The sequence below is a fragment of the Corythoichthys intestinalis genome, chromosome 14 (genome assembly GCF_030265065.1).
Source record: "Corythoichthys intestinalis isolate RoL2023-P3 chromosome 14, ASM3026506v1, whole genome shotgun sequence".
In the NCBI taxonomy this organism is placed as follows: domain Eukaryota; kingdom Metazoa; phylum Chordata; class Actinopteri; order Syngnathiformes; family Syngnathidae; genus Corythoichthys; species Corythoichthys intestinalis.
Genome location: NC_080408.1, coordinates 141,420 through 168,315, shown reverse-complemented (window position 1 = coordinate 168,315; position 26,896 = coordinate 141,420). Strand labels below are relative to the sequence as shown.

The 26,896-nt window shown below is 44.1% G+C and overlaps 2 protein-coding genes across 4 annotated transcripts; one reads left to right on the top strand and one right to left on the bottom strand.

The window, feature by feature from the left end:
- The first annotated feature begins 2 nt into the window (after positions 1-2).
- stk25b (serine/threonine kinase 25b) lies at positions 3-25,290 on the top strand. Of its 2 annotated transcripts, none has more exons than XM_057857406.1 (11): positions 3-217; positions 7,087-7,317; positions 7,384-7,440; positions 7,506-7,614; positions 16,878-17,035; positions 17,096-17,281; positions 17,357-17,502; positions 17,564-17,669; positions 17,744-17,815; positions 17,873-18,003; positions 18,082-25,290. In XM_057857406.1, the coding sequence occupies exons 3-11, from the start codon at positions 7,405-7,407 to the stop codon at positions 18,122-18,124; spliced, it is 987 nt and encodes a 328-aa protein (XP_057713389.1). In that variant the 5' UTR covers positions 3-217; positions 7,087-7,317; positions 7,384-7,404; the 3' UTR covers positions 18,125-25,290. The 2 variants fall into 2 exon arrangements, with proteins under 2 accessions (XP_057713389.1, XP_057713388.1); XM_057857405.1 differs by lacking the exon at positions 3-217 and adding an exon at positions 4,288-6,010 and having other exon boundaries at positions 18,082-25,149.
- On the bottom strand, positions 20,487-25,262 carry septin2 (septin 2). 2 transcript variants are annotated; one of them, XM_057857403.1, is made up of 12 exons: positions 25,069-25,262; positions 23,811-23,841; positions 23,612-23,726; positions 22,823-22,909; positions 22,624-22,747; positions 22,424-22,558; positions 22,238-22,355; positions 22,017-22,118; positions 21,807-21,952; positions 21,613-21,735; positions 20,953-21,013; positions 20,487-20,893 (listed from the first exon to the last, which is right to left on the bottom strand). In XM_057857403.1, exons 2-12 carry the CDS (start codon positions 23,832-23,834, stop codon positions 20,816-20,818), a joined length of 1,113 nt encoding a protein of 370 aa, XP_057713386.1. In that variant the 5' UTR covers positions 23,835-23,841; positions 25,069-25,262; the 3' UTR covers positions 20,487-20,815. The 2 variants fall into 2 exon arrangements, with proteins under 2 accessions (XP_057713386.1, XP_057713387.1); XM_057857404.1 differs by having other exon boundaries at positions 21,652-21,735; positions 25,069-25,260.
- Positions 25,291-26,896: the final 1,606 nt, after the last annotated feature.

Here is a 26,896-nt window from a genome sequence, read left to right as displayed (position 1 = left end):
GGCGCTGGAGTCGAAGTTGGAAGGTCTTTTTACACGATCCCGGCCGGCCGGCCGGCCGGCAACGTTATTTTCATGTAGGCGGGTGGAGAACCGAGCCAAATCCTCCATGCTTCGTACCATGTCGTTTTCCAAACCATGGGTGCTCGTACTCGTAATAACGGGGGGAAGACGTCCAACCCTGGGCGCTCCTGCAGACATGCCCCCGCTGTAATGGAAGGTATGTGCTCTAAAAAATACGAAACCTAAAATCTGGCGCATGAAACGATTTGTTGCCTTCGCTATTGATATTACGATGATGATTGTAATTACGAAGTTGAATCATTTTTACTACAACTAGCTTCTGCTACTGCTGCTAGCCGCCTGTTGTTTGAATGCACCGCATAAGTGTTACAAGTTTTTATTGGTTTGTTTATAGCTGGAAAACGCTGTTAGACAAGGGAAGACAACTTGACTTGTACGTTGATCGACATATATATCGAACTACGTGCGTTCCACTTTGATGATGGACAGCTCGACTGACTCCCGGGAGAGGCCGAGTAGAGAGAGAGGCAGGGATCATTGGGACAGACGGTGGTTCGCTGAGATCGCCGTGATCCAACTACGAACTTGTGAACGGCAGCATCTTTAATATATGCTATTGGAGCTGGAATTATCCAGGACGGCGAGAGAAAGCCCGTCTGAATGTCGCCGAGTGTCTCCTAATGTCGAGTGAAAGTTTGGCTCCCTTAAAGAGCATACGACATGAGAAAAAAAAGTCTTAAATGGCATTATTATGTGAATTAGAATCATATTTTGAGACGATTCGACTATATACAACAATTTAGCAAAGCGCAGATGACGAGAAGTTAGTCTTTTAATATGCCGGTTAGCCACGCCTACCATTATAGGGCTTTAGCGTCCCCAACAGGTGGATGACGTCAGCGGTAGACTGGGCTCATCGGTTTTACTATTCAGCCCATTGAGGGGGAATTATTCAGAACGAGGAAAACGCGAAGAAGAGAGCCACAAAATGTCATTGTTTCAGTCTCTCTACTCCAATATTTTTACAGGATATTCTTTTTATCCAAGTATTTTTCCCCAATAGCTATATAAATGGCTTGAGAAGGACCAGTCAGCCCGTCAAGGGGGAACTATTCACAACGAGGAAAACGCGACGAAGAGAGCGGCAAAATGTCAGTGTTTCCGTCTCTTTACTTCAATATTTTTACAGGATATTCTTTTTATCCAAGTATTTTCCCCAATAAATGGCATGGTCATGACAAATAACAGTCTTGTGCTGAATGGAATATGAAATAATAAAAATGCATTTATTCAGGACGACATGGCCAAATGACTCCATAATGGTCAAAACTGTCGACTTCACCTTTACTGTCGCACCTCCCGAACGATATTTTATGACACCTAAATCGGACATATGTCATTTCCCTTCCCCGGCTTCGGAGAATGTAAGCAAACCAGAAGGCGTGACGGCTAGCCGACATGCTAACCCGAACCGAGTGATGTTTCAAAGTCTTCGAAACGGAAAATCACACATAACTAGCCTGGATTATTTGACATGACGACCCGGTTGTCGAACGTCTTTGCGGATCGGCAAACCGCCCGGCGGAGAGCAATTTACAGTTCGTTCCCCGGAGGAGGGCGGCTGGAGTTGTTGTGCAGCTAACGTGCTGCTAATGAGCATGAGGAGAGCTTTTTACATGCCTATCAATGATCAAACGTAAGTAGTCCTTTATTTAAAGGAAGTTTGTAGTGTTTACTTTGTAATCGCTGTATTCGTATTTGACATAATACAAAACAAGATGTTTACTCACTTCCTCGTAAGTCCAATGGTCCCACAGTAGTAGGGCTTGGCCAATATCCACGGTGAATGGGAACCTTTTGAAACTCCAAAAAGGCGCATACGCCTCTCCCTCATACAGAATGATTTTTCTGCAGCCGTTTGGCTGGCGTGATGCGAAAAATAAACGTATTAATCCGCAAAATCGGCTGAATCCTTCGTCCTCATACACCACAGTACGCTGTATAGTGAAGAGGACGTCTTCTACCGTACACGTCACAGCGCCGTCCTCCTCAATGCAAGACTGAAGCCGGAAGTCACTCATTTTCATGGCGCGGGATTCAAAATAACTAAATAAATATAGCGATCGCTTCCACACACATCCAAGCGGTCCATATCATTCAGGGGCATAAAATATTATGAAATAAACATGCTTTTTCGTGTCACATGCACTTTAAGCTCTGCTGTCTGACAACACATTCCTCGTATGCTTAGCCTTCGTTAATATTTTTCTAATCATTTTATAAATTGTGATTTATTGACCTGCTTTGCACATGCACCAATAGTTTTAAATAAAACAAGAAATGGAATCATGTCCAAATGTTTTATTGGGATCAATGCCTGCAATAAAAAAAGAATGACATACTACTTGTGTTGATATCATATGTACATAGTCTTGTAGCATTTCCTTGTAACAAAAAAATCCTTGTCAGCCCTTCTGCATTCTGCAAATATAATTTGTCATTTCACCTCATTTTGGTCACTCTAACGGCCGCAGTATAAATCTATAAATCAAGTCAACACAGGCTGACAGTTTGTTATAATTTTGTCCACTAATGATCAACGAAGTGATACGAACTATCATCCATTCTCATCTACGTGTCATCTAGGTCGTGCTGAATCCATTTTTGAAGATTCCATGGGTTGCTCTGGCTTGATTTCGTAGTTTTATCGTCGTCAATCCACTGCTAACGTCAACTGGACCGGAAGTGCGAGGCAGACATTTTCCAAGATGGCGGCGCCCTTATATATATATATTATTATTATATATATATTTTTTTTAATTAACAACAATAACACGACAGAATAAACAACAATATAAACACAAAAATAGACAGAAAATAATATAAACCAAAAAACAATACAAAAAATATGCCAGGGGGTATAAACATTCCAAACATTGCACATCAGAGAAAAAAACAATAATACTATAAGCAATTATTCACAAAAAAGTCATAGCTTTTCACAAATATCAATTATTTTTTCCGCTTTCCTATTCTGATTTTTTTTTAGATTCATGTAGCATACTGTTTCATTGTGGAAGTGAGAAAAAGATGGTAACAGCTTGCTGAATTTAATTTGTGGATGTAGAATTTCGACAACAAAAGAAGTAGATTAATAATAAAAATATCTTCATTCCTGATTTTTTATAGAAACAAAAAAGGACATTTTCCCATTTTAGCTTGAAGTCCGCATGTAGATTCCTGTCAACAAACTTACTAAAATCTTTCCAAAATTTGTTGGAAAAAGAACAAGTCCAAAAAAGGTGCTGAACTGTCTCTGGATGGTCTCCACAGAACGAACAGTTCGTGTCAATGTCCGTCTTGAATTTCTTCATGTAGTGATTTGCAGGATAATGTCAGTGGATATCATTTTGAAAGAGACTTCTTTGACCTTATTAGTCAACAGGAACATGAGGGGATAGTCCATACCCTGGACCAAATGATATCTCCAACAAATCGATTCCAAAACGAATGAACAAATGGCGTGAATCTAAGGTTAGGGTGACCATATTTTGATTTCCTAAAAAGAGGACACTCGGCCCAGCCTCGAGATACTTAAATTTTACTCGAAGATCACTCAAAGATGCGTATATCTCCCACTTTTTTTTTTTTTTTTACTCAATAGGCTTTATTCTTCCTAAAAAAATAAACAATAAAAAATAAAAAGAATAATTAGTAAAAAAAATAATATCATGAGGACTCATGGAAATGTAGTCCAGTTAATACACACGCAGTTGGCTATGTGCCAACTCAACATTTTTTAAAATTACGATCACGACAATTGTCATTGACAAAATGTTATTCCCACTCAATTTTTATTCTCATACAATGTTTTAAATTGTAAGCAAACAATAACTGAAATGAACTGACAAGCGATTCAACCAGCATGTTTCCAAACGCAGCAGTTCAAATTCAAAACTACATTGCCCATAATGCCTAGCGCAGCTGAGCTCACTGATTGCTACCCTATTAGCGAATATGGGAGCCGAGGCAAAATCAGACTTTGCTATAAAAGTTAACTACCATCGGCAGCGCAAAGATGCGACAACAAACGGGATTTCACAGATTACACCAGTACAAATCTCCGACAGAAGTCAACAGTTGCCATTATATACGTATTTATTGTAAAAAAACAAAAAACTCATAAGCAACACAGCTATTTAGCTATACTAGCATTCAACCACTAACTAACGCTGAACAATTACAAGACTCATACAATATACTGCATCTCTGTGTACACATATAACCCTATGTACCTTACTGTAGTCTGAGCTCTCGCCAAACCGTCAGTAGATGGTGGTAATTCCCAATGAAACAAAGGGTGAATTCTGAAAAAGTGGGCGAACATATCTATTTGGATTCTTGTTATGAAGCAAACACAATTTCCCCACACTTGAGTTTAATACATTCGGAGAAGCTCAATTTTGCAATGGCAAGTTGACATTTCTGCATAGCATCATGATACCTGACGGAATAGCATCAAAAACAATGGCATATTGCTGAGGTCCAACTGGGAACTGAAAACAATCCAAAAAGTCTGCATACGACATGAGGTGCCAGTTGCGTTTAAAAAGTTGGGACACAAAAATGATATTATTTTGCACGCAATTGTCCAAAAACGGCGCCCGTATTTCGCTCAGGAAACTTGTCTGTAAAGCGAAGCAGTAGAACCCAGAAAAAAGTACCAGCAGATAGTCTGGGTGCGCTTAATATAAAATTCTGTGTGCCCGCCCGGAGCGCAAGAGGGAGCTGTTCATTTATTGTTATTAGTATTTTTAAACCATTACATTCAGAACAACGATACAACATCCAGCGTAAAACGGGGGGAGTGTCAACGTCTTCTAATGCTAAAAGACAACGAGCTATATTAGTACCATCTAAAGAAAAATATGGAATTTTCCCTCTTCCAAAATAACACTGCGGAGAAATATCACAAGCTATTACAATGTTATCGGAGATTGAATGTGAATAAACCTATGAAATGTACATATGTCTCCAAATCTTGCCGAACCATCAACAACATTAGAGGGTCACAGAACAAACAAGTTGCTATTATTCATTTGTTTGTCTTGTCTAGTGTTCGTCGTCATCCAAACCGGCCGCTCGCTGTGTATACTTTTCAAACGCACTTCTAGACACGTCCGCGTCACGTGGGAGAGGTCTCCTTCCGTTCCGCCCTCCGACTCCTCATGTGACGTCGGCACTCGGCAGTCACCTGATTGACCGCTAACCGAGTTCGCGCCACTACACCGGCGGCAGAGCTTTCGGGCGACATTTTAGGGATGCCAATCTGCCTGCTCGCCTTCCTTTTTTTCCCCACAACATTTTGATAACCCTAACCGAGCGGTGGGCTGCGCTGCCATTATCTGCGATAGACGCCAGCCAGTCCGATCCGTACGCAGCGATCGTTGGTCGTCAATAACGGCCAATGAGTTCCGCTCATAAAACCAACGTTAAAGCGTCCTTGTTATTGTCTACATTTCCCATAATTCCGTGGGCCGAGCCCAAGACACTGCGCATGCGCTTCTCGTCGGGGTCGGGCCCATGATTTGGTCCTGAAGCGACTCAAGCAGGTCTCTGTCTTCGTGAAATGGATTAACAAGAGCAAACGCGGGAGGGCTGATTTTTCCTCTTCGCCCGCCGCCACGGACATACATGGAGTTTGTCGGCCGTTAGCTGTGCGTGGCGTGGCGTGTCGCAGGGCCGTCGGTTGGCTAACCTCCGACCGAAGACGCCGCTCTTTCGGAGTGACAGACGGACGGCCCTGTTAAAAGTCGCAGTAGGCTGGCTACTAGGCTAGGCTAGGCTAGGCTAGGCCGGCTCCCTTTGGCTAGCCACCTCAGCTCGCTTACTCGCAGGGAGGGGAACACAAAGGCGCAAAACACCTACTGAAGAGGTTGATACCCCTGGAAAAGAAGAGATGGCTCATCTTCGAGACATGCAAAACCAGGTACTGCGTATGAGCACACTGTCGAGACTTTGCTGTCATTATTATTTGGGGACGGTCGCCTAATCACTAAACGTGTAGCCTACAGACCTCATCATTTCAGCTTCGGGAAGTATTTGATTTTTTACCTGTCGCTGGTAGAGCTAGATGAACATTAAAATTTGCCAATTGTTAAAACTTTTTTTTTTTTTTGGCCAGATGGTTTATTGTAAAAAAAAAATAACATCAAGGACAAATTTGTGTTGCAACAGGTGGAAACACGGCACAGGCTCGCTTGACCTCTCATTTAGCGGTGGAGCATTTACGGTCATTCTGTTTGTTTCTACGCTGCAGACATGTTTAAAGCTTTAAAAAAAATATATATTTTAATCCTCAATGAGGGTTTTCAGACAAATTCTGAGAAAATAGATCGTTTCCCAGCACGAGTGAGCTTTTGCAAAATTGCGGCCCGGGAATCGCCAGTGCAATTATTTGCACAACGTTCAAAGTATGCACAGTAAAAAAAAAAAATAAAAAAATCTCTTCATGCTAACATACAACAACTCACTCTTCATCTTTGTCCTTGTATTGGTTAGATCGAATGTACATTTGGAAACAACAGTATTGAATAGTTTGTATTTTTTAATGTAAGTACACCCAATAGAAGCTCAATGCTCTAGTTTTTTTTCGTAACACTCCAATGGTGCGTTGCCTTCAGGCAGACACGACTTGATTCAGTCGCGGGACGTCAAGAAAATAAAACGGTCAGGTAGAAAGAAAAGTCTAGTTTTCCCAAAAAGAACTTGAGATTGCCTTTCTTCAATTAATGCAAAGATGATCTAGAACAGAACTACGAGTTGAAATGCACGCTGGAATGAGGGCCGGCTGACGATGGGTTCCCACCAACGTTTTTAGGTGGATTTAGCGGATCGGCCGGGAGCGTATTTCCTAAATGGAAAGGCGCGGCCTTCACGCGGGATGACTTGACACGCTTTGTCGTCATTAAACGCTGTGGTTTTTTTCCCCGCGGGGTCTCGGATCGGCGGTGGCGACGGCGCCCCGACGTGAAGCTTGAGTCAAACGGCGTGTTTTTGACGCAGAACTCCCGTTTGGATCCCGAGGAGTACTTCACCAAACTAGAGCGCATCGGCAAAGGCTCCTTCGGCGAGGTCTACAAAGGCATCAACGACCGCACCAAGGAGGTGGTGGCCATTAAAATCATCGATTTGGAGGAGGCCGAGGATGAAATAGAAGACATCCAGCAGGAGATCACGGTCTTAAGTCAGTGCGATAGTCCCTTCGTCACCAAGTATTACGGCTCTTACCTCAAGGTGAGGTGACGAACGGACGACTCGCGCCGACTCCTTTTTGACTGAGTTCTGTCTTTCCTCCACCAGGGAACCAAGCTGTGGATTATCATGGAGTATTTAGGTGGCGGATCTGCTCTGGATTTGGTAAAGGCATTTCTATTTTCGGGCACCTTTGACATCAAATCGTCAACATTTTTGCTCCTCGGCAGTTGCGCCCGGGACCTCTGGAAGAGACCTATATCGCTACCATACTACGGGAAATCCTCAAGGGCTTGGAGTATTTGCATTCGGAAAGGAAGATTCACAGAGATATCAAAGGTAGGTGGGGAACTGAAAAGAAGAAATCAGGATTTTCATAGCATTTACACTTCTAGGCTTTGGAGTACATCGGAATTAAAAAATAAATAAATAAATAAATAAATGCGCAGAGAAAAGCCGGACCATAAACAACATCTAACTGTAGGATTACACATTTCTAAATGAAAGATAATCATCTGCTTTCATCGAGGTTTGTTTTTATGTATACAGTACATGATTATTTTTCAATGATTATATGTTTTCATGTAGGTTTACTAGTTTATTTCTTCTTTTGGTCTTTCCCTTCAGGGATCACCACAGCCAATCAGTCCACCTAACCCTGTCCTCTGCATCCTCTGCTCTCACACCAACGACCTTCATTTCCTCTTTAACTACATCTTGAGCAGTGGTCCCCAACCTTTTTTTCACCACGGACCGGTGTAATATGGGCCTTTTTTTTTCAGGGACCGGCAACGTGTGGCAGGAAATATCAAATGACACGACAGAGCTAAAGACAAACATTAAGTGGAGGGAAAATGTCAATTGCCGTACGCCGAATCCACCTTTCTTTTTTTAACGGCGGCCTCTCCTAAAACTTGACGGCAAATATCCTCAGTCTTCTCCAATGGTGAAAGGTTTCTCAGCTTTAGCAATATGCGACGGTCTCGGCGCATTTGCTTTTTTTTTTTTTGCCTCGTTTGCTAGCTTTTAGCCACATATTATGCCGAACGGACTTGGTTGTAGGCTCCTCTTCCGGCTCAGCGAGTGGCCCTTTCGCCGTAAAAAAGCTGTCCAAAGACGTCGCCGCCAGCAGCGGCTAATGTTACTGTTTACATTGACGGACAGCGGGCCGCTATTGGTGTGCAAACACCTCAGCCGCCGCGGCGACGTACACAAATCTCTACTCGGGTTAGTCCATAGAGTAGACGAGTCGAGAAACGCGGGCCAGATTGCGGTCGTTAACAAATGATGTATTATTTCTCTACGGCCCGGTGGTTGGGGATCGCTGCTCTAGACCTCCTGCCTGGCATATGCTAATCCAGCATCCTTTTGCCAATATACTCACTATCTCTTCTCAGTCTGACTTTTTCCCATAAAATCCTCTGACATGTGCTGTCCCTCTGAAATGCATATCCATCCCGGTCACTCCCAAAGAGAACCTCAGCATCTTCATCCCCACCAACTCCAAACCTAACAACATCGCTGGACATTTTTATAGTAGGCTGTATTGGCACCATGGAAAAAGTGCTTAGAAAATGGATTTCATTCCACTGAAGTGGATCTACATGACCTCTGCTTTATAATATACATACGTTGCTAATTAGTACCCAAAAAAAAGTTCTTCTCACGGTGTCCAGTCATTTTTTACTAAGTAGAGTTTTCGTGTCGGTCTTTTTTTTCCCCCGTGGCGCAGTGATATTGATACGGCGGCGGCGTATCGTCAGTGTGTGAAGCCATTTTAGGTCACGTGCACCAATAGGAGACGAGGATTGTCGCTATGGGTTTGTAAAACAAACAACATGGCGGCATCCGTGTGAAGCTACGACACGAGCGAAGATGAACAAAAGATAAGAAAACCGCATTGGAAATTTAGTCAAAAGGCATCGAAACGATGCTATATGCATCTCTCATCTGTCCAAGGGCGAAAAAGGGCAGGAATTTGGTGGGCAACTTGCTAAGCCTTCGTGGCTACGTCAGACGATGGCTTTCTCTCCAGGCTCCGTCGAAGGATCTTGCTGAAAATGTTAAACATTGCCTCGACATGGATTTTTAACAATACTGACTACAGGTAAGCCCCACACAAACGCCTTTTGTTGTGAATAACTATGGGAGTTGGGGGGCTTCTGGTCAGATCACATATGAAGTTAAGACTTGCAATGTGAATTCTGGGCTGTAGCGGTCATTATTATGATGTTAGATTGTTAACTTTGAGCAAAAAGTTTAGATTGACAAACAACATAGTATTTAGTTTGTTTAACTGTAGTTCCAAAAACCTATCTGATAATTTTATCCAGGAAAAAATGGCAGAATAGATAAGCCTAGATCATTTGGATTGGAAGATGATGTAAATATGATATGGATGAAACAGTTCTCACATCTACCAAACATTTGAAACAAGTATTGGTGCCTTAGTACACACATAGGTGAATTCAGAATGAGAAATGTAGCTAAGAAAAACTTCAACATTAATGATTTGCACCCAGCACAATGAAATATATATACTGAATTAAGCTAAAGGCTTATGTGTCATATATTAAAAATATCACAACCTACTATGCAATGAAATATATAAAATAAAAAATGCACACCATGATCATAAATGGCTGAAAATCTACCACACCCGCCTAAATCTGAATCATGGCAAAAATGGAATAAGACAGAAAATTACAGGGTGATTAAAAAATAATGTGCCAAAATCATCAGGTGATACTTAAAAAAATGAAGGACATCACAAAAGAAGTGATGGACACACGTGTTGAAGATAACTTCCGAGTTTTATTTCATGTTTCACAAGTGATCAAATGTGAGCACACCCAGCAGCATGGACAAAATCAAGCCACGATGAGAATTCCTCTCAAACGTGTGCATGTCGCAGTCATTGTCTTGATTGCAACTGTTGTTCGATATTTCACATCATCAGTACTTGCTGGACGTGTTGCTATTTTAAAGACAAAGTTCATTATCCATCTTCATGGCACATAGTGAAAGATCAAATAACAGACACAATCAACGCGGGAGGGAGGAATTCTCATGTCAACTTGATGTTGTCCATGCTGCTGGTGATGGCCATATTTGAATACTATGAAAACATGAAATTGAACTTAGCTACAGCTGTCCAAGGTAGAGTTTTTTTTTTTTTAATGTTTTTCATTTTTGACATGGCATTATGATTTTAGAACAGCCTTTTTTAATCACACTGTATATACACAAAAGGTTGGAATCATTCAAGTATGGTACCGTTGTTATACAACATGTATTTAAACATGGTAGTGTCTCATACTATGAAAATACACATTATTACACATACAAATATTGAAAAACGAATTTAAAAAAAAAAAAAAAATGTATATATATATATATATATATATATATATATAAAACTGTACATGACAACATTACTCCTCAAAATCGCTTTCATCAAAGTCATCATCCCGTCCAAGTGTCTTCCGTTTCTTTGGAAACATTCTCGCATGCTTGGCACCGATATAAATCAGTCCAAGAAAGTTTTGCAGACATACAGGAACATCTTCCCGTTTCACAATTGGTTTCCTTTCAACTACAGTTGACTACTTGCAAAACAGTATCAGGGGCAGGATTTTTAGTCATCTGCCCATCCTCAATGTCGGCACACATTTTACCTGTCAGACAATGTTTCATCATTGCTGCTTGATAGTTTGCTGTCCTGCAATGTTGGTACAGAGCATCAGTTTTTGGGGGGAATAGAATGTTCTGGCAAGACTGACGAGGCCATACAGAAATATCTGCTTTTGGCACAGGACTGGCCAGACAGGTGGCACACGTATTTACACAACGTGTTAAATGTTTGTAGGTCAAGTTTAAAACTGCAGCCCAGCTTTGCAAACCCAGTCAGGTATTCTTTTTTTATGACGCGCAACAGAAAATGTTTTTTTGCCTTTGCCATGAAAGGCACAAGCAGAGTCACAACCTGTGAATGTATGGATGCCAATGAGTGCTGAACACACACTACAGGACTGTCTCAGATAATTAGAATATTGTGATAAAGTTCTTTACTTTCTGTAATGCAATTAAAAAAACAAAAATGTCATACATTCTGGATTCATTACACATCAACTGAACTATTTCAAGCCTTTTATTATTTGAATATTGCTGATTTTGGCTTACAGCTTAAGAAACCTCAAAAATCCTATATCAAAAAATTAGAATACTTCCTCAGACCAAGTAAAAAAATAATTTTATAACAGCAAAACTAAATCAAACATTTGAAAATGTCCATTGATGCACTCAGTACTTGGTTGGGAATCCTTTTGCACGGATTACTGCATCATTCCGGCGTGGCATGGAGGCAATCAGCCTGTGGCATTGCTGAGGTGTTATTGATGCCCAGGATGCTTCGATAGCGGCCTTCAGCTCATTTGCATTTGTAGGTCTGGTGTCTTTCATCTTCTTCTTAACTATACCCCACAAATTCTCGATGGGGTTCAGGTCAGGGGAATTAGCAGGCCAATCAAGGACAGTGATGCCATGGTCAGTGCACCAGTTACTGGTGGTTTTGGCACTGTGGGCAGGTGCCAGATCATGCTGGAAAATGAAATCCTCACCTCCATAGAGCTTTTTAGCAGATGGAAGCATGTAGTGCTCTAAAATCTCTTGGTACACAGTTGCATTTACTCTGGACTTGATGAAACACAGTGGACCAACACCAGCAGCTGACATGGCTCCCCAAACCATTGCTGACTGTGGGAACTTCACACTGGATTTCAAGCAACTTGGATTTTGCTCCTCTCCAGCCTTTCTCCAGACTCTGGCGCCTTGACTTCCAAATGAAATGCAAAACTTGCTTTCGTCTGAAAAGAGGACTTTGGACCACTCTGCAACTGTCCAGTGCTTCTTCTCCATAGCCCAAGTCAGACGCTTCTTCCGTTGTCTTGAGTTCAGAAGTGGCTTGACCATGGGAATACGGCTATTGTAGCCCATTTCCCGGACACGTCTGTGAACTGTGGCTTTTGATACCTGGACTCCAGCTTCAGCCCACTGTCTTTGAAGCTCCCCCAAATTCTGGAAGCGGCTCTTCTTCACAATTTTGTTAAGGCTGCGGTCATCTCTCTTGGTTGTGCAGCGTTTCCGGCCACATTTTTCCCTTCCAACAGACTTTTTGTGGATATGCTTTGAAACTGCTCTCTGTGAACAGCCTGCTCTTTGAGAAATTTCTTTTTGTGTCTTACCCTCCTGATGGAGGGTATCAATGATGGTCCTCTGGACAGCAGTCAGATCAGCAGTCTTCCCCATACTTGTGATTTAGTTTACTGAACCAAGCTGAGTGGTTTTAAGGCTCAGGAAACCCTCGCAGGTGTTTCGAGTTAATTAGATGATTCAGGTGATTAGTTGAATAGCCTACTTGTATACTTTTTCATGATATTCTAATATTTTGAGATAGGATTTTTGAGTTTTCTTAAGCTGTAAGCCAAATTCAGCAATATTCAAATAATAAAAGGCTTGAAATAGTTCAGTTGATGTGTAATGAATCCAGAATGTATGACATTTTTGTTTTTTTAATTGCATTACAGAAAGTAAAGAACTTTATCACAATATTCTAATTATCTGAGACAGTCCTGTAGTGCCAGGCGCTGCGGAGACCTTAAAGACGTCAGTCCCCGTTCTGTTGCCTCCTCCTGTGAAAAAAATGCTATTTACACTTGTAAATCTTTCTGCAGACTTACAGCAATCACTGCCACGTCAGTATCAGGGCTTTTATTGACTACAGCTTGACGTTCTTGAGCCAAAAGGTTTATTTAACCATTGTCACCCATAACAGGTATGCAATAAAAAGTTCTACTGGATTCACTTTCTATACACTGTATATTCAGTGGGGAGAACAAATATTTGATACACTATCAAGTACTTGTTCTCCCCACTGTACAGTTTTAAAACAAAGTGGTATTGATATCTGGGCTAAAAAATGGTATCGTCACAACACTCGTTTAAATAAGAATTTTGTGAGCATAAGTTAATAACAGTTAACCTTGTAGTAAAGGCGTGCGTGTGGCTTACCTGTAGTGAATGTCGTTAAAAATCCAAGCAAGATACTTCGACGCAGCCTGGGGAGAAAGCCATTGGCTGACGCAGGCTCTGCAAGTTTTTTCCAAATTCCTGCCCCTTTTCGCCTTTGGACAGATGAAAGGTGCATATAGCATCGTTTCGATGCCTTTTGACTAAATTTCCAATGCGGTTTTCTTTTGTTCATCTTTGCTCGTGTCGTAGCTTGACACGGTCGCCGTCGTGTTGTTTGTTTTACAAACCCATAGCGACAATCCTCGTCTCCTATTGGTGCACGTGACCTAAAATGGCTTCACACACTGACGATACGACTCCGCCGTATCAATATCACTGCGCTACGGGGGGAAAAAAGACCAACACGAAAACATTACTTAGTCAAAAATGACTGGAAACCGTGAGTAGAACTTTTTTTTTGATACTAATTAGCAACGTATGTATATTATAAAGCAGAGGTCATGTAGATCCACTTCAGTGGAACGAACCAACACAATTTCGCTCAGCCAATACAGCCTATAGACCAGGGGTGGGCAAACTTTTTGGCTTGGAGGCCACATGGACTTTTAAAATTTGACAAACGGGCCGGTTCAGCACAAGATACTATACATATAAAAAACTGTATTTGTTAACAGTGCATATCAAACAAAAAACAGAAAAAAAGCATTGAAGTATTAACATACCTTTTAATGAGAACAGTGTTGTTGATCACCCATTTTAGCCAGTGCATCGAAATCTGCTGGTATTTCTGTTGTGGCAATTCTCAGAACAGATCTGAGGTATTCATCACTCATCTGGGATCTGTGGGGTGCTTTGTTGGTGTTCATCACACTAAAAGTCTGTTCACACACACATATGTAGAGCCAAATAACACCAGCATCCTCCGTGCCATCTTCTTGATGTTTGGAAATTTGGCTGCACTTAATGAAGCATAAAACTCATCCAGTTTCAAGGAGTTGAACTTGTCCTTTAACACCATGTCACATTGGAGATCAATCAGTTCCAACTGCACCTCCTGTGGCGCCGTTTCCGGGTCGTGTGAGAAGGGACATGACACCAGCTGAAGTGCCCTGTCAATTTTTCCAAAATCACAAAACCGACGGCAGAATTCCTCATGCAGGTCATCCAGTGTTTTCCTATATTTTTTCACATGTCGCGGGCCGGGCCCTCTTGTAACGTAGCCAGTGTGGGGAAATGAGCAAATGACTTGTCTGACATTTGCTTCGAAAATAACACCAGCTTGTTTTTGAAGGCTCTGACGTTTGCTTGCATTTCATGAACAAACTGGTGTTTCCCTTGTAGCTTCACGTTCAGCTCGTTCACGTGTGTCAGTATGTCCACAGTAAAAGCTAAATCACAAAGCCAATCTATGTCATTCAGCTCAGGAAAATGGTCAGTATTCTCAAGTAGCTCCAAAAATGAAATCATATCCTGTTTGAGCTCCCACACACGTTGACATACTTTTCCCAAACTTAACCAGCGGACATTAGAATGGTAAAGTAAGTCCGTGTGATCAGCATCAGTTTCTTCAAGAAAATGAATGAACTGACGATGGTGAAGTCCCCTTGCTCGAATAAAGTTAACAAGTTTCACAACTGGCTTCACTACGTGGTCAAGCTGCAACACGGATTTACACAGTGCTTCTTGATGAATTATGCAGTGTAGGAAAATTACCTCCTGCTCAGGGTTTTCCTCTTTCACCCTGTCCTGAATTCTCTTGAGCATCCCAACGTTTTTTCCTGTCAGATTTGGTGATCCATCTGTGGTAACGTTGGGCGAGCGTACTCCACGGTAACTTGTGCTTCTGCATGACCGCTGACACGCTGTTAAATAAATCCTCTCCACGTGTTTTTCCTTTCAGGGATTCCATATCCAGTAACTCCTCCGTAATCTCGAAATTCTCATTAATCCCTCTGATGAAAATTAAAAGCTGAGCGGTGTCCTTTATATCATGACTTTCGTCCAGTGCCAAAGAATATAATGTAAATGACTCCGCTTTTTTGTCTAGCTTGCTAGTTAAGTGTTCGTCAATTACTTCAATGCGGCGAGTCACTGACCTGCGTGACAAGCTAATTTTTTCGAATTTGTTCTTGCTCTCAGGACATAAAATACTTGCTGTCTCTACCATGCACTCTTTAAGAAACTCCCCTTCGGAGAAAGGCTTGCTGGCTTTTGCTAGTTTGAATGCCAGTAAATAACTTGCGTTCGTACTTGCTTCTTGGATGGAAGTTGCTCGAATAAAGGTGTTTTGCTGCGCCTGCAAGTTAGCGATCAACCTGTTAGCGGTAGCCGTACGTCCTTGTGTTGAAAGATTGCTGGCGTAATTAGCATGCTTGGCGGTAAAATGACGGCTGATGTTGTACTCTTTTAAAACTGCAACGGTTTCTTGGCAAATTAGACATACAGCCTTGGACCGGACTTCAGTGAAAAAGTACTTAGGCGTCCATTCTTTGTTAAACACCCGGCACTCACTGTCGACTTTTCTTTTCTTTGACATTGCTGTAGTGTAGATGGGTTCTGATCTGACTAGTAGTCGAAGAGCGTTAACTGGAAATGGCTCGGGCTCCGTAAAATCAAGACACTGCGCCTACGGCGCCACCTGGTGTTGAAATGCCTGTCATTACAAGTTAAATGAAATAAATGCAATCTTTCACATCAAACCTTATTTCTGTACAAATCTTCGGCGGGCCGGATTAAAAAGACCAACGGGCCGGATGTGGCCCGTGGGCCGTAGTTTGCCCACCCCTGCTATAGACCTTTCCTTTCATCTTAACTGACAGGAGGACTGCACACTTTGTTTGGCTCAGTGGTAAAGCGGTGGTCCCCCAACCCAGGGGTTGCGGGTTCGATTCTCTGCCCTGATGAACTCGCCTAAGTATCCTTGAGCAAGATACTGAACCCACATTGCTCCTGGTGCTGCGTCACCAGTAGGTGGTAGATGGCACTGTAGTGTAAAGCGCTTTGAGCACCTTGAAAGGTGGAAAACAGCTATACAAATATAACACCATTTGTTTCCACACTCTCTATTGCTCTGGACTGTTAAGCCTAAATACTTCAACTGCTCCATTCTCTCTGTAACCTCTCTCGCTCTTCCACTTGGGCGGGCAGGTCCCTCCCATTTCCACTCTGTTTTGCTACGGTTAACCTTCCGTTCCACCTGTAGTTTCTCCTCCAGCTGTTCCCTGCTCTCACTCCAGATCACAATGTCATCTGTGAACATCATAGTTCCTGTCTAACCTCGTCTTGTCATCCTGTCCATTAGCATAGCGAACAAGAGGTTAGGCTAGGCATAGGTTGGGCTAGGTCCCCCCCCCCCCCCCCATTGAAAAAAAAAAAAATCTGTGCAAAATTATTTTTTGAAAAAGGACTGTCAGAATAGTTGGGAATAGTCATTTTTGCTACCGGTAGTTGCAGTTCTCTCTGTGGGGAAGCCATAGAAATATTATATTGCATCTAAAAAGGACAAATGGAAGGATAGCTAGCAGTCGGCTTTGGAAAACTTTTGACTTTGCGATGGCCGTCTCTCTCCGCAGCCGCCAACGTGCTGTTGTCCGAGCAGGGCGAAGTCAAGTTGGCGGATTTCGGCGTGGCCGGACAGTTGACCGACACGCAGATTAAGAGGAACACCTTCGTGGGCACGCCCTTCTGGATGGCGCCGGAGGTCATCAAGCAGTCGGCGTACGACTTCAAGGTCAGAACGGCTCCCGTCGACGAGCTCCCGACGTCCGACGCTCGGTTTTTCCCGTCGCAGGCGGACATTTGGTCCCTGGGAATCACCGCCATCGAGCTGGCCAAAGGCGAACCCCCCAACTCGGACCTGCATCCCATGCGGGTCCTCTTCCTCATTCCCAAAAACACTCCGCCCGCCCTGGAAGGAGCCTACAGCAAAGCGTTCAAGGAGTTCGTGGAGGCCTGTCTGAATAAAGACCCGCGTTTCGTAAGTAGCTCTCGGCTCGAAACGGCACGAGCGGAGTCGGTCGGCGGTGACGCGTCCGCTCGCTCGCTCGCTCAGAGGCCGACGGCCAAAGAGCTGCTGAAGCACAAGTTCGTCGCCCGCTACACCAAGAAGACGGCCTACCTGACGGAGCTCGTCGACCGCTACCGCCGCTGGAAGTCGGAAGGACACGGGGAGGAGTCCGGCTCCGACGACTCGGATATGTGAGTCCGCTCTTTCGGTCGCCTCGGACCCGACCCGACCCCACGTTTTTTCTGGCCGCAGGGACGCCGACGGCGATGTGGATTCCTGCCCCGTCTGGACTTTCCCCACAGTCAGACCCAACTCTTTGAACAAATTACAGAAGGGCTACGCGCGTACGGGCTCGGAGGCGAGTCCAAAACTGCCCTTACCTCACCCGTCCGTCCAGGCTTCCGCAAAATGACCGTTTTGTCTCTCTTCCAGGCAGAAGATTGTGTCAAGAGGCAACCCAAGTCGCAGTGCTTGTCTGCCTTGGTCACGCCCATCTTTAGAGAGGTGGGTCCGATTAGACGTTTTTCTTTTTTGGCTTTAAAAGTGGACTTTTGATTCCAGCTGAAGGAGAAGCGGCGAGCGAGCGGCGCCGGGGCCATGGAGGAGCTGGAGAACGCCTTCGACCTGGCGGAGGAATCCTGTCCGGGGATCTCCGACCGCCTGGTCGCGCACATGATGGAGAGGGTGTGCCGGTAGAAAGAAGCGCCGCCCGCCCGCCCGCCCGCTCTCTCCTCCCGTCGCGTGGAGTCATATCGTCCGTCTTCCCTCAGGTTTGCGCTAAACGGTAACACGGCGCCGTCGTCGCGACGATAGCCCGAGACCGTCGAATGAAGAAAGGACCTCGGCGGCCTCCCGTTTCTTGTCCCGAGAGATCTTTTATGTAGTTATGAAATATTTTTACAGTTTAAGAAGGAGAGTATTTAAGACCAAAAAAAAAAAGCCTGCTTGACTGAAAAGGTGTCATAAATGGAATGAAAAAAAAGGACTATGGCTCTTATTTTCCAACAGAAACCAAATCTTTGATGTCCTAGTATAAATTGACAGTTGCCCAGTGGAATGGGAACTCCCTGAAAAAGAAATAAGGGACACCCACCCGATTGATAGAGCTGGCCGGCCCTTTATCTTTTTTGTATGCGAAAAGTTCATTTTACTCTAAACAGAATTACGTATAGACCCCACTCACCAACGTCACACAATGACGTGTCGCTGTATCCGGCCGCCATATTGTCCGTCATTGTTTATCCGTATTCTCAATGGTTTCAATTTGTCGTGCAATTCCATGGAAGCCCCGGTGCTTTCAGACGCTGTAAACTCATTGGATGCCTTGCATAAAAGGCGTTATGTGGAAAAGCCATTCGCCAGATCCATATTTGATGCCTAAATGGATATTTTTCGACCCGCTGTCTTCGCCCTCTCTGCCTGACATCTGCAACCCTGATATCTACAACTATCTTGTCCACACAAAATCAGCCTATTCTCACGAAACTTTGAAAAACTTTAAGAGCGGCACTCTAAGCAACAGTGTGACCCTTTACTTTCAATTTCCTAAAATGGCGACAATCAATAAAAAAAAGTTGACTGCGATGGCCGACACTGCAAGGATAGGTGGATATTGGACTATTTCTTCAATAAAATTGTCTGCCTCATTTGCAAAGAGACAGTCGCTGTTTTCAAAGAGTTCGATGTGACGCGATATTACCAAACGACACGCTGACATGTACGACATTACAGGGAAGATACGCAGCGTGCAATTAAAGCAACTTGAAGCTAGTTTAATTTCACAGCAGCAGTATTTCGGAAGAGCCCGAGGGTCGAAAGAGAACGCCACAATGGCGAGATTGTTAAAATTATGAATTAAAAAAAAAAATGAAAGCAAATGTGACACACAGAAGGGCTTGTGAAAAATTGCTTAAATATATTGTTCTACGTAAATCAGCCAAGGTAGCCCCCCTCATTTTTACCACACCAAATCTGGCCCCCTTTGCAAAAAGTTTGGACACCCGTTTAACCGATGCTCCGTACACGAGGCCAGCTTCTTTCACTTGGTACCAGCTTAATATTATTCAAAAAATAATGATGGCGGAAGAAATAAACATCTTGAATTTGAAACTGTATGTTGTCGGCGATTATCCTCGCAATGATCTTAATTGTGCTTGTCAGCCCAAAACCCTCTAAATATATATTAAATGCATCTTACCAGATATAAAATGATCATTTGGAGCCCATTTTTCTCGTCGAATTGCAGCAGTCCATCTCGCTCTCCTCTCCGGGTCTCTCGGAATACGGTAGAACTTCAAGTCTCTCCGTCTATCTTCTCTGTTATTGCAACCGACCGCCACACACGCCTTCACCATTTTGATTATTAATGTTAACGAGCAGAAAAACACGCCTTAATAGGAGGAATTTACGTAGCGGTAATGCGTCAACACGACGAGTAGACGGACAATATGGCTCGGAGGTGTGGTTGTGACGTCATGTGAGTGGGGTCTATATGGCAAAAAACACTCAGGTGACTCCAAGTTCCACTCTGAGACCCAATTTCCCCAACTTTCAAAATTGATATGCAAAGCTATAAATCTCCAATTTTCTGGGGGGAAGAACATTTTTGAAGAGGAGGGCATTTAAAAAAAAAAAAACCCTAACTTGAGGTGAGAGCCTAAAGAGACCACGAAACTGCTATGGCAGCAAATAGACATATTGGTCGATCAAACACAAGTTTTTTTGGCTTAAAATACAGCAGTTTATTTTAAAGAGGGGTGCCAGAGCAGAAACGGCTTTTTCAGCCTTTTGCCATATAGGCACATGGAAAACCACTACGTTTAATATATGTACTAGAATTAAATGTCCTGCTAAATTTAAAATGTGTTTGAAGTCTGATCAGCAATATTTTTGCAAATGATCACTCCAAATACAAATAGACCACAAAAATATAATTATGGAAAATACGTGTACTTTAGTTTCTGAAAACCAGAGGATTGCATTTTACAAGGGACAGTTGGCAACCCAACTGTTTTTTTTTCTTCTTCTTTTGGACAGGTCACCGTTTTTATTTTTTTAAATGACCCCTCCTGACACTAATAATCATGAAAAAAAAAAAGGTTTGTTCAAACTGTAAGCCTTCTTCTTTTAGCTCCCCTTTCTAGCACATGCCTGAAAGAAACTTATTATACATCAGTGACAACATTTGGTGCTTTAATATTGGATTTAAAAACAACAGCTCTAAGAGGAATGTCAGGATCTTCCACTTGGCACCGGAAGAATGAATTCATTGCAACTAGCATTTTGCCAAAAAGAAGCCAAGGCTAAGATGATTTGGTCATCATGTGGAAGAAATAAAAGTGAGGATATATATATACTTCTTCATAACACTGTTTGAATATACTTCTGGATATACGGCGGCAATCCCCGCGCCGTCCGAGCGTCGCCGGCCGGCCGCCTGCCTCGGTCGAGACAAAAGTGGCGTCGGAGGCGAGCGCCGTCCGAGCCGGTTCCGTCGCAGTCTTTTCAGACGTCTCCTTCTCCGTCGCCCTGCTTCTGCATCTGGGCTTGCATTTTGGCAATCATCTCCTGCATTCGCCTCAACTGCAAGAAAACGCACGTTCGGTCGGCACCTCGTAGTCATACGGCGCCGGCGCGCTCACCTCGGCCTCCTTCTCCTGTAGAATCATGTCCTTGTCCATTTCTTCTGGTTCCGGTCCTTTTCTGCAGCGGTCAAACATAGGGCACGCTTACTATATAGCACATTCTCACTTACTTAGAGGGTGTGAGGTGAGGTTTCTACTGGATGTGAAAAGAAGCTCAGTGGGTTAGTCGAGTTGCTTTCTAAAGGAAGGCGGGCGGGCGCTGAACCCAGCTACCAAAAGTCAAAGCAGAAGACGTGAGAGAAAAAGCGGGACCTCCCCCACTTGGAGTTGAGAAAACCACTAACCGTACCTCCGACGGTCCACGATAGTCCCGGATCGCTTGGAGAGAAAAGGACTCGTTTGCGCGATGGTGAAAAGCTGACGTGATCAGGGGCAGAACACGGACCAATTCCTTTTCAATTACGCTCGGTCCTGAGAATGCGCCCGCTAGAATCACCTTTTTCTAAAAAGTTTACCTTACAGACATGAACAAAATCTAGCACGGCGTAAGCAGACACAGTCAGACACTATAAAAATGTATCGCTGGGCTCTCTAGTGTCAGATCTTTAGGTGGTTTTGAGCCATTGTTAATGAGAAAAAAAAAATGCTACATTTGTATCATTTTTGGATTCTGTGGTGCGGGCGGGGGGAGGCAAGCGACAGACAGGAAGTACGTACGCAGGGGAGAGAGGCAGAACGTAACCGCGGGAGGACAACCTGCCGCTGCGTTTCAGGCGATCCGAGCGGAAGTTCTCGTAGTGGAGGTCCTGGGTCACCTCCTGGAGATCCTGCATGTGCGTTCTGTCCGGGCGGCGGCAGGACGAGGGTTAGGCTCGCGTACGGCCGCTCGCCGATCGTTCGGCGGGACTCACATGAGCATGGTGCGCAGCTTGAGGAAGTCGTTGTGCTCGGGGTTCTCCACCTCCACCACCCCCCAAGGGTACAGGCGGCCCCGCACCTTCTTCCCCTTGGCTTCGATCTGCTGGTTGGAGCCCACCACCGCAAAAGGGATGCTGGCCTGGAAACGGCGCACGGGGGATGGGACGGAGCCGAGCCGAGCCGGGAACGGCCGGAGGCTTTACCTTGAGGATCCTGGTCTGCTCCTTGAAGTCTTCGTCCTCGTCGGACTCGGCGTCCGGCAGGTGGTAAATCTTGATGCCGTGCTCGTCGATTTCGTCCAGGATCTGAGACGGTCGAAAAACGCGCCGGCGGGTAAACTCGCCGCCGAAACGTTCGGGCGCCGACGGGTAAACTCGCCGGCTACGGAAACGTTCGGGCGCCCGTCGCCGTCCGTCTCGCTCACCCTGCGCTTTAGCCGCTCTCTCTCTCGGAGCGTCAGCGTGTCCGCCTTGGCGATGACGGGGACCACGTTGACCTTATTGTGGATGGCCTTCATGAACTGGACGTCCAACGGTTTCAAGCTGCCCGGCGGGGGTCGCGGAGAAAAATGAGCTCCGACGCGGCGCCAATCCGGACCGGGCCGACTCACCCGTGACCGAGCGGCGAGATGAAATAGAAACAGCAGTGAACTCTGTTGTCCACGATGTGCCGGCGGTTCAGACCGCTCTCGTCGTGGAGGTAGCGCTCGAACTGGTCGTCGATGTAGCTGATGATGGTGCTGAAACTGAGAGGAAAGGTCAACGGCGGCGTTCCAAGCTATGAAAAAAAAAAAAAAAAAAACCTTCCTACCAGTCCTGGCTGTTGATGGCGTCGCCGTATCCAGGCGTGTCGACCACGGTGAGACGCAGCTTGACGCCCCGCTCCTCGATTTCCACGGTGGACGCCTCGATCTGAACAGTCCTTTCGATCTTCTCTGATCGGGAAGGAAAGAAGCCCGAGTATGGCGAGCGTGGCGCGGCGGCTAGCTAGCGTCGCTCCGGTAAGCTACCTGCCGCTCCTGGGATGATTCTCTCCGGGTAAAGGTCAGTTAGGAACAGGCTATTGATCAGGGTGGATTTTCCCAGTCCGGATTCACCTTTTGCCAAAAAAACAATACAAATGAGTCTTTTTTTTTTTGGTGAGGTGGTGATTTCTGAACCGTGAAAGCAACGATACTAATTTTGACATTACCCTTATGCGTTCCGAGAGCTGTCGGAGCACATCGTTCGCTTGCGGAAGTACGAGGAGTTGAAATTCAACCCTAGCGCACCTTTGTTGCGTGAAAGAAGCCACGTGAGCTTGCTCACCCTAGACTAGGCAACTCTGCTCCTGGAGAGCCCCTATCCAGCTGGTTTTCCTCCTTTACCACACCCGAATCAAATGATCGGCGGGAGCCGATAACGATCGGTCGGAGACGAGCCAGATAGGGGCTCCGGAGGACCGGACTCGGGTACCCCCGCCCTAGCCGAATCTGACCGAAAAGAATGCGGTCTACGCGAGAAATACGTTTGAAAATAAAAATTGCACTGAAGCCAAAGTCACGGTTTTAGCGAGGTGCGGAATGGCGCGCGGCCCGTCCGGCGTTAGAAATGGTTCCTGCATTGTGAGCCGCGTTTTTCTCCGAGTTGATTTGAAGGCAAAAAGGACGGGCTCCTCGCCCGCCGAGCGTCGGGAGTTCGGAACACGGCTCGACGACTAGAACCCGAGGGCTACGGCGAGGTGCGGGAGGACGCGTCGGGCCGCTTTGGAAGAGTAACGGGCGCTAAGAACGGCGGCGACGTGACCGAACCGAACTCACCGACGACCATCAGGGTGAACTCGAAGCCTTTTTTAACAGACTTGCGATGAACCTGATTGGGGAGGTTGGCGAATCCCACGTAGCCCGGCGTCTCGGGGTTGGTGAACTGACCCTGCTGCCGGTACAAAAAAAAAAAAAAAATGCCAGAAAATCGACTTTTCAAGAGGAGAGAAATTACAATGACATCTCGGCGGCTTACCTTCATTTTGTCACCGTGAGACATGACGCACCTGACAGAGGGACAGACGTCAGTCACGATCGGTGAAATACAGGGAGGCCAAACTCACCGCGTCGATAAATTCTACTCGGAACGGTAGTCGTCGGGGCCACGGAGACGACCAATAATCGACCATCCGATAAACGCGACGCCATCTTCATCGTCTATTCGTCGTTTAAAGACAAGGTCAAAAGGGGGCGTCTCCTCCTCGTGAGCCTCTTGATACTCAATATTTTCTTTTCAAAAACCATTTTTTCATCAAAAATGTGATTAAAAAAAAACTATTTTGTAAGTAAAACAAAAAACACCCATTAAATAAAAAAAAAACGTTTTTCTTACGTCAAAAAACAAAACGTGTAAATATTTTTTTACTTCTGTAGTCTTCATTGAAAGATGATCATTGCACAATCTATTGCCCAGAGTAATATACAGTGACGGAAAACAAGAAGAAATTGAAGTTGAAATTGGATGGGGTGGAAAATGGAATGATTTGACAGTTCTGGTTCCAATATATTGTCACGCGTGAGAGCTTGCTTAAGCCTTACGAGCGTGAGAGACAGGAAGTCCGCTTCGCTTTGGGCTCAAATGTCAGAAAAAGAAAGAAGAAGAAGAAGAAAAAAAAAAAACGAGCCCGCTTGTGATATGCGACGTCTACTAAGAGTCAAAGCGACGTCTAGCCGACTTTTTCCGAGTCCAAAAAGACAAGACGGCCACGTCGACGATCGAGCCGCTTTTGGCAACAAACGGAAATTGTGGAATCATTGCAGAAAAGTGCAGTCGTGCAACTCGTGGGTTTCTTTGCGCATTTTAGTAGTGGCCATGAATATTTCGGAGTATATTCGAATCATGCCATTTCTGAGGAAAGTATGGAATCGGGACTTTTCTAGACTGCTTTTCTGTACGAATCATCTGACGCTCAATAGAGACATTCAAAATGGGATTCTCTGCCCGTTCGAAAGTGCGTGCGTGCGTGCGGGGGGAATCGAGGCTAACGGGAGAGAGACACTGAAGTGGGTAGGTATGGATGGTGACGTCCTCGACAAAATCATTCCTTTTCAATCACGCCGTAAAGTTAGCGGTGAAGCCCAAAGCAAAAATCAAAGCGCGATCGAGAAACCACTCACTCGCCCATTCGCTTCAGAATCCTCAATGCTAGTTTTAGCCGAACAGCTAAGGCGAGGCGAGTCCCATTTCTCTGATTTTCAAATGACCAACTGCTAGAATATCAGGCGAGAGTTACCTTAAGGAAGGAAAAGCCGATGCGATGCGATGCGATGAGTTGGAAACAAAGATGAGCACAAAACGACGACGGCGGGCAAAATAATCAGAGTTTGGCTTGGCGGACACCTCAAATTCTTCAGATTCCGGCAGGCAGGCGCACAGCTTGCTTCCTTTCCTTCCCTCCTTCGGACAGACGGACGAACGGACCACAATGCACCGCGCGGCCCATATTGGATGTGTCACCGCCGGGGCGTAAAAATATGGGGCGCCGTTTGTAAAGCAGCACATGCTGAAAATTGCGACATTTTCTCACATTTAGTGCCGCACAGTGTTGAAAACGTGGTGTTCAAATATTTAGTTACCTTTTTTCACACGATTACATCATTATTTAGCAACCTAAATATTATTTTTTTAAATAAGAAGTTTTGGACCTAAAGGTTCAACTCCAGAACTAAATATTTCATTTAAATCTTAAATTTATATCCTAAATGCTGAATCTGGAAACGGTGGGAACTAAATATTTAGTTTAATATGCAAATTCACATGACTGGAGACCGGAAGTAATAAAATAAAAGTTGGGAGTACACAAAATACTTTTAATAGTTTCTCCTAAATATGTATTTGACCTATATATTGTTATTATCACAATGACTCTTGTCTAATAGCAGACTATCACCGTTTTTATTCATTTTGAAGCAACGTAAACAGACAGTCTGAGCTGCTCCACCAGCTTTTATTTTGTTACTTCCGGTCTCTAGTCATGTGAATTTGCATATTAAACTAAATATTTAGTTCCGACCGTTTCCTGATTGAACATTTAGGATGTAGGATATAAATTGAAGATTTAAATTAAATATTGAGTTCTGGATTTAAACATTGAGGTCCAAAACTTCTTATTTAAAAATAAATATTGAAGTTGCTAAATAATGTTGTAAATGTGCAAAATAAAAATAAAAATCATTCATTCATTCATTCATTCATTTTCCATGCCGCTTTTCCTCACGAGGGTCACGGAGGTGCTGGAGCCTATCCCAAGTGACTCTAAAAATTTCACACCATTTTAAACTCTGTGTGGCGCTAAATGTGAGAAAATGTTGTCATTTTTAGCACGTGCTGCTTTACAAACGGCGCCCCATATAAAAAAGGCCTCGTTTCTGCACGCCGTCATACATTTGATAGCCACCCTCCGTCTCCATATCATATCGAGAGGAGGGAAGAGCTATTAGTCAAGAAGACATTATTGTCACTTGACAGTAACCCATCATAAAGTTTCATTAACACAATCATCATTTTTTAATACATGAATTTCATATACATATGCGGAGTTTGACTTTTGGGGCAGGGGGGGCACAACATGTTGATGACCCCAAAACGCAGTGTCAGCAATAAAATCACAAGAATATTTACAATAATAAGTTGACAATGAGTGTTTTTTGTTTCCCATCATTCTTGAGGGGAATTCTAAATCAGGCCGCTAAGGCAATACTTTTCGCCGAGATCGTCATCCATTGAATATGGTACGCCCGCCGGTGTCGTGCCAATGGAGTTACCCCTAGTCAAAAATTGTACCCCCTGGGTGGAGCCATATGGAGGTAGATTTGTGTCTTTATTATTCAATCCAAAAAAAGTTGCTTCAATCAAAATATAGATTTTCAACCCAAAAAAAAAAGTCGCTTCAATCAAATAAAATGTTTGAATGCAAAAGTAAATGTGAAACTCAAAAAAAAATGCATGCGAAAGCTATTTTTCATTGATTTTTAAAAATTATTTTTTATTTTGATTGAAGCAACTTTTTTGATTGAAGTAATGTTGATTTGTGTTTGATCTACATTTTGGCTAGGACATTT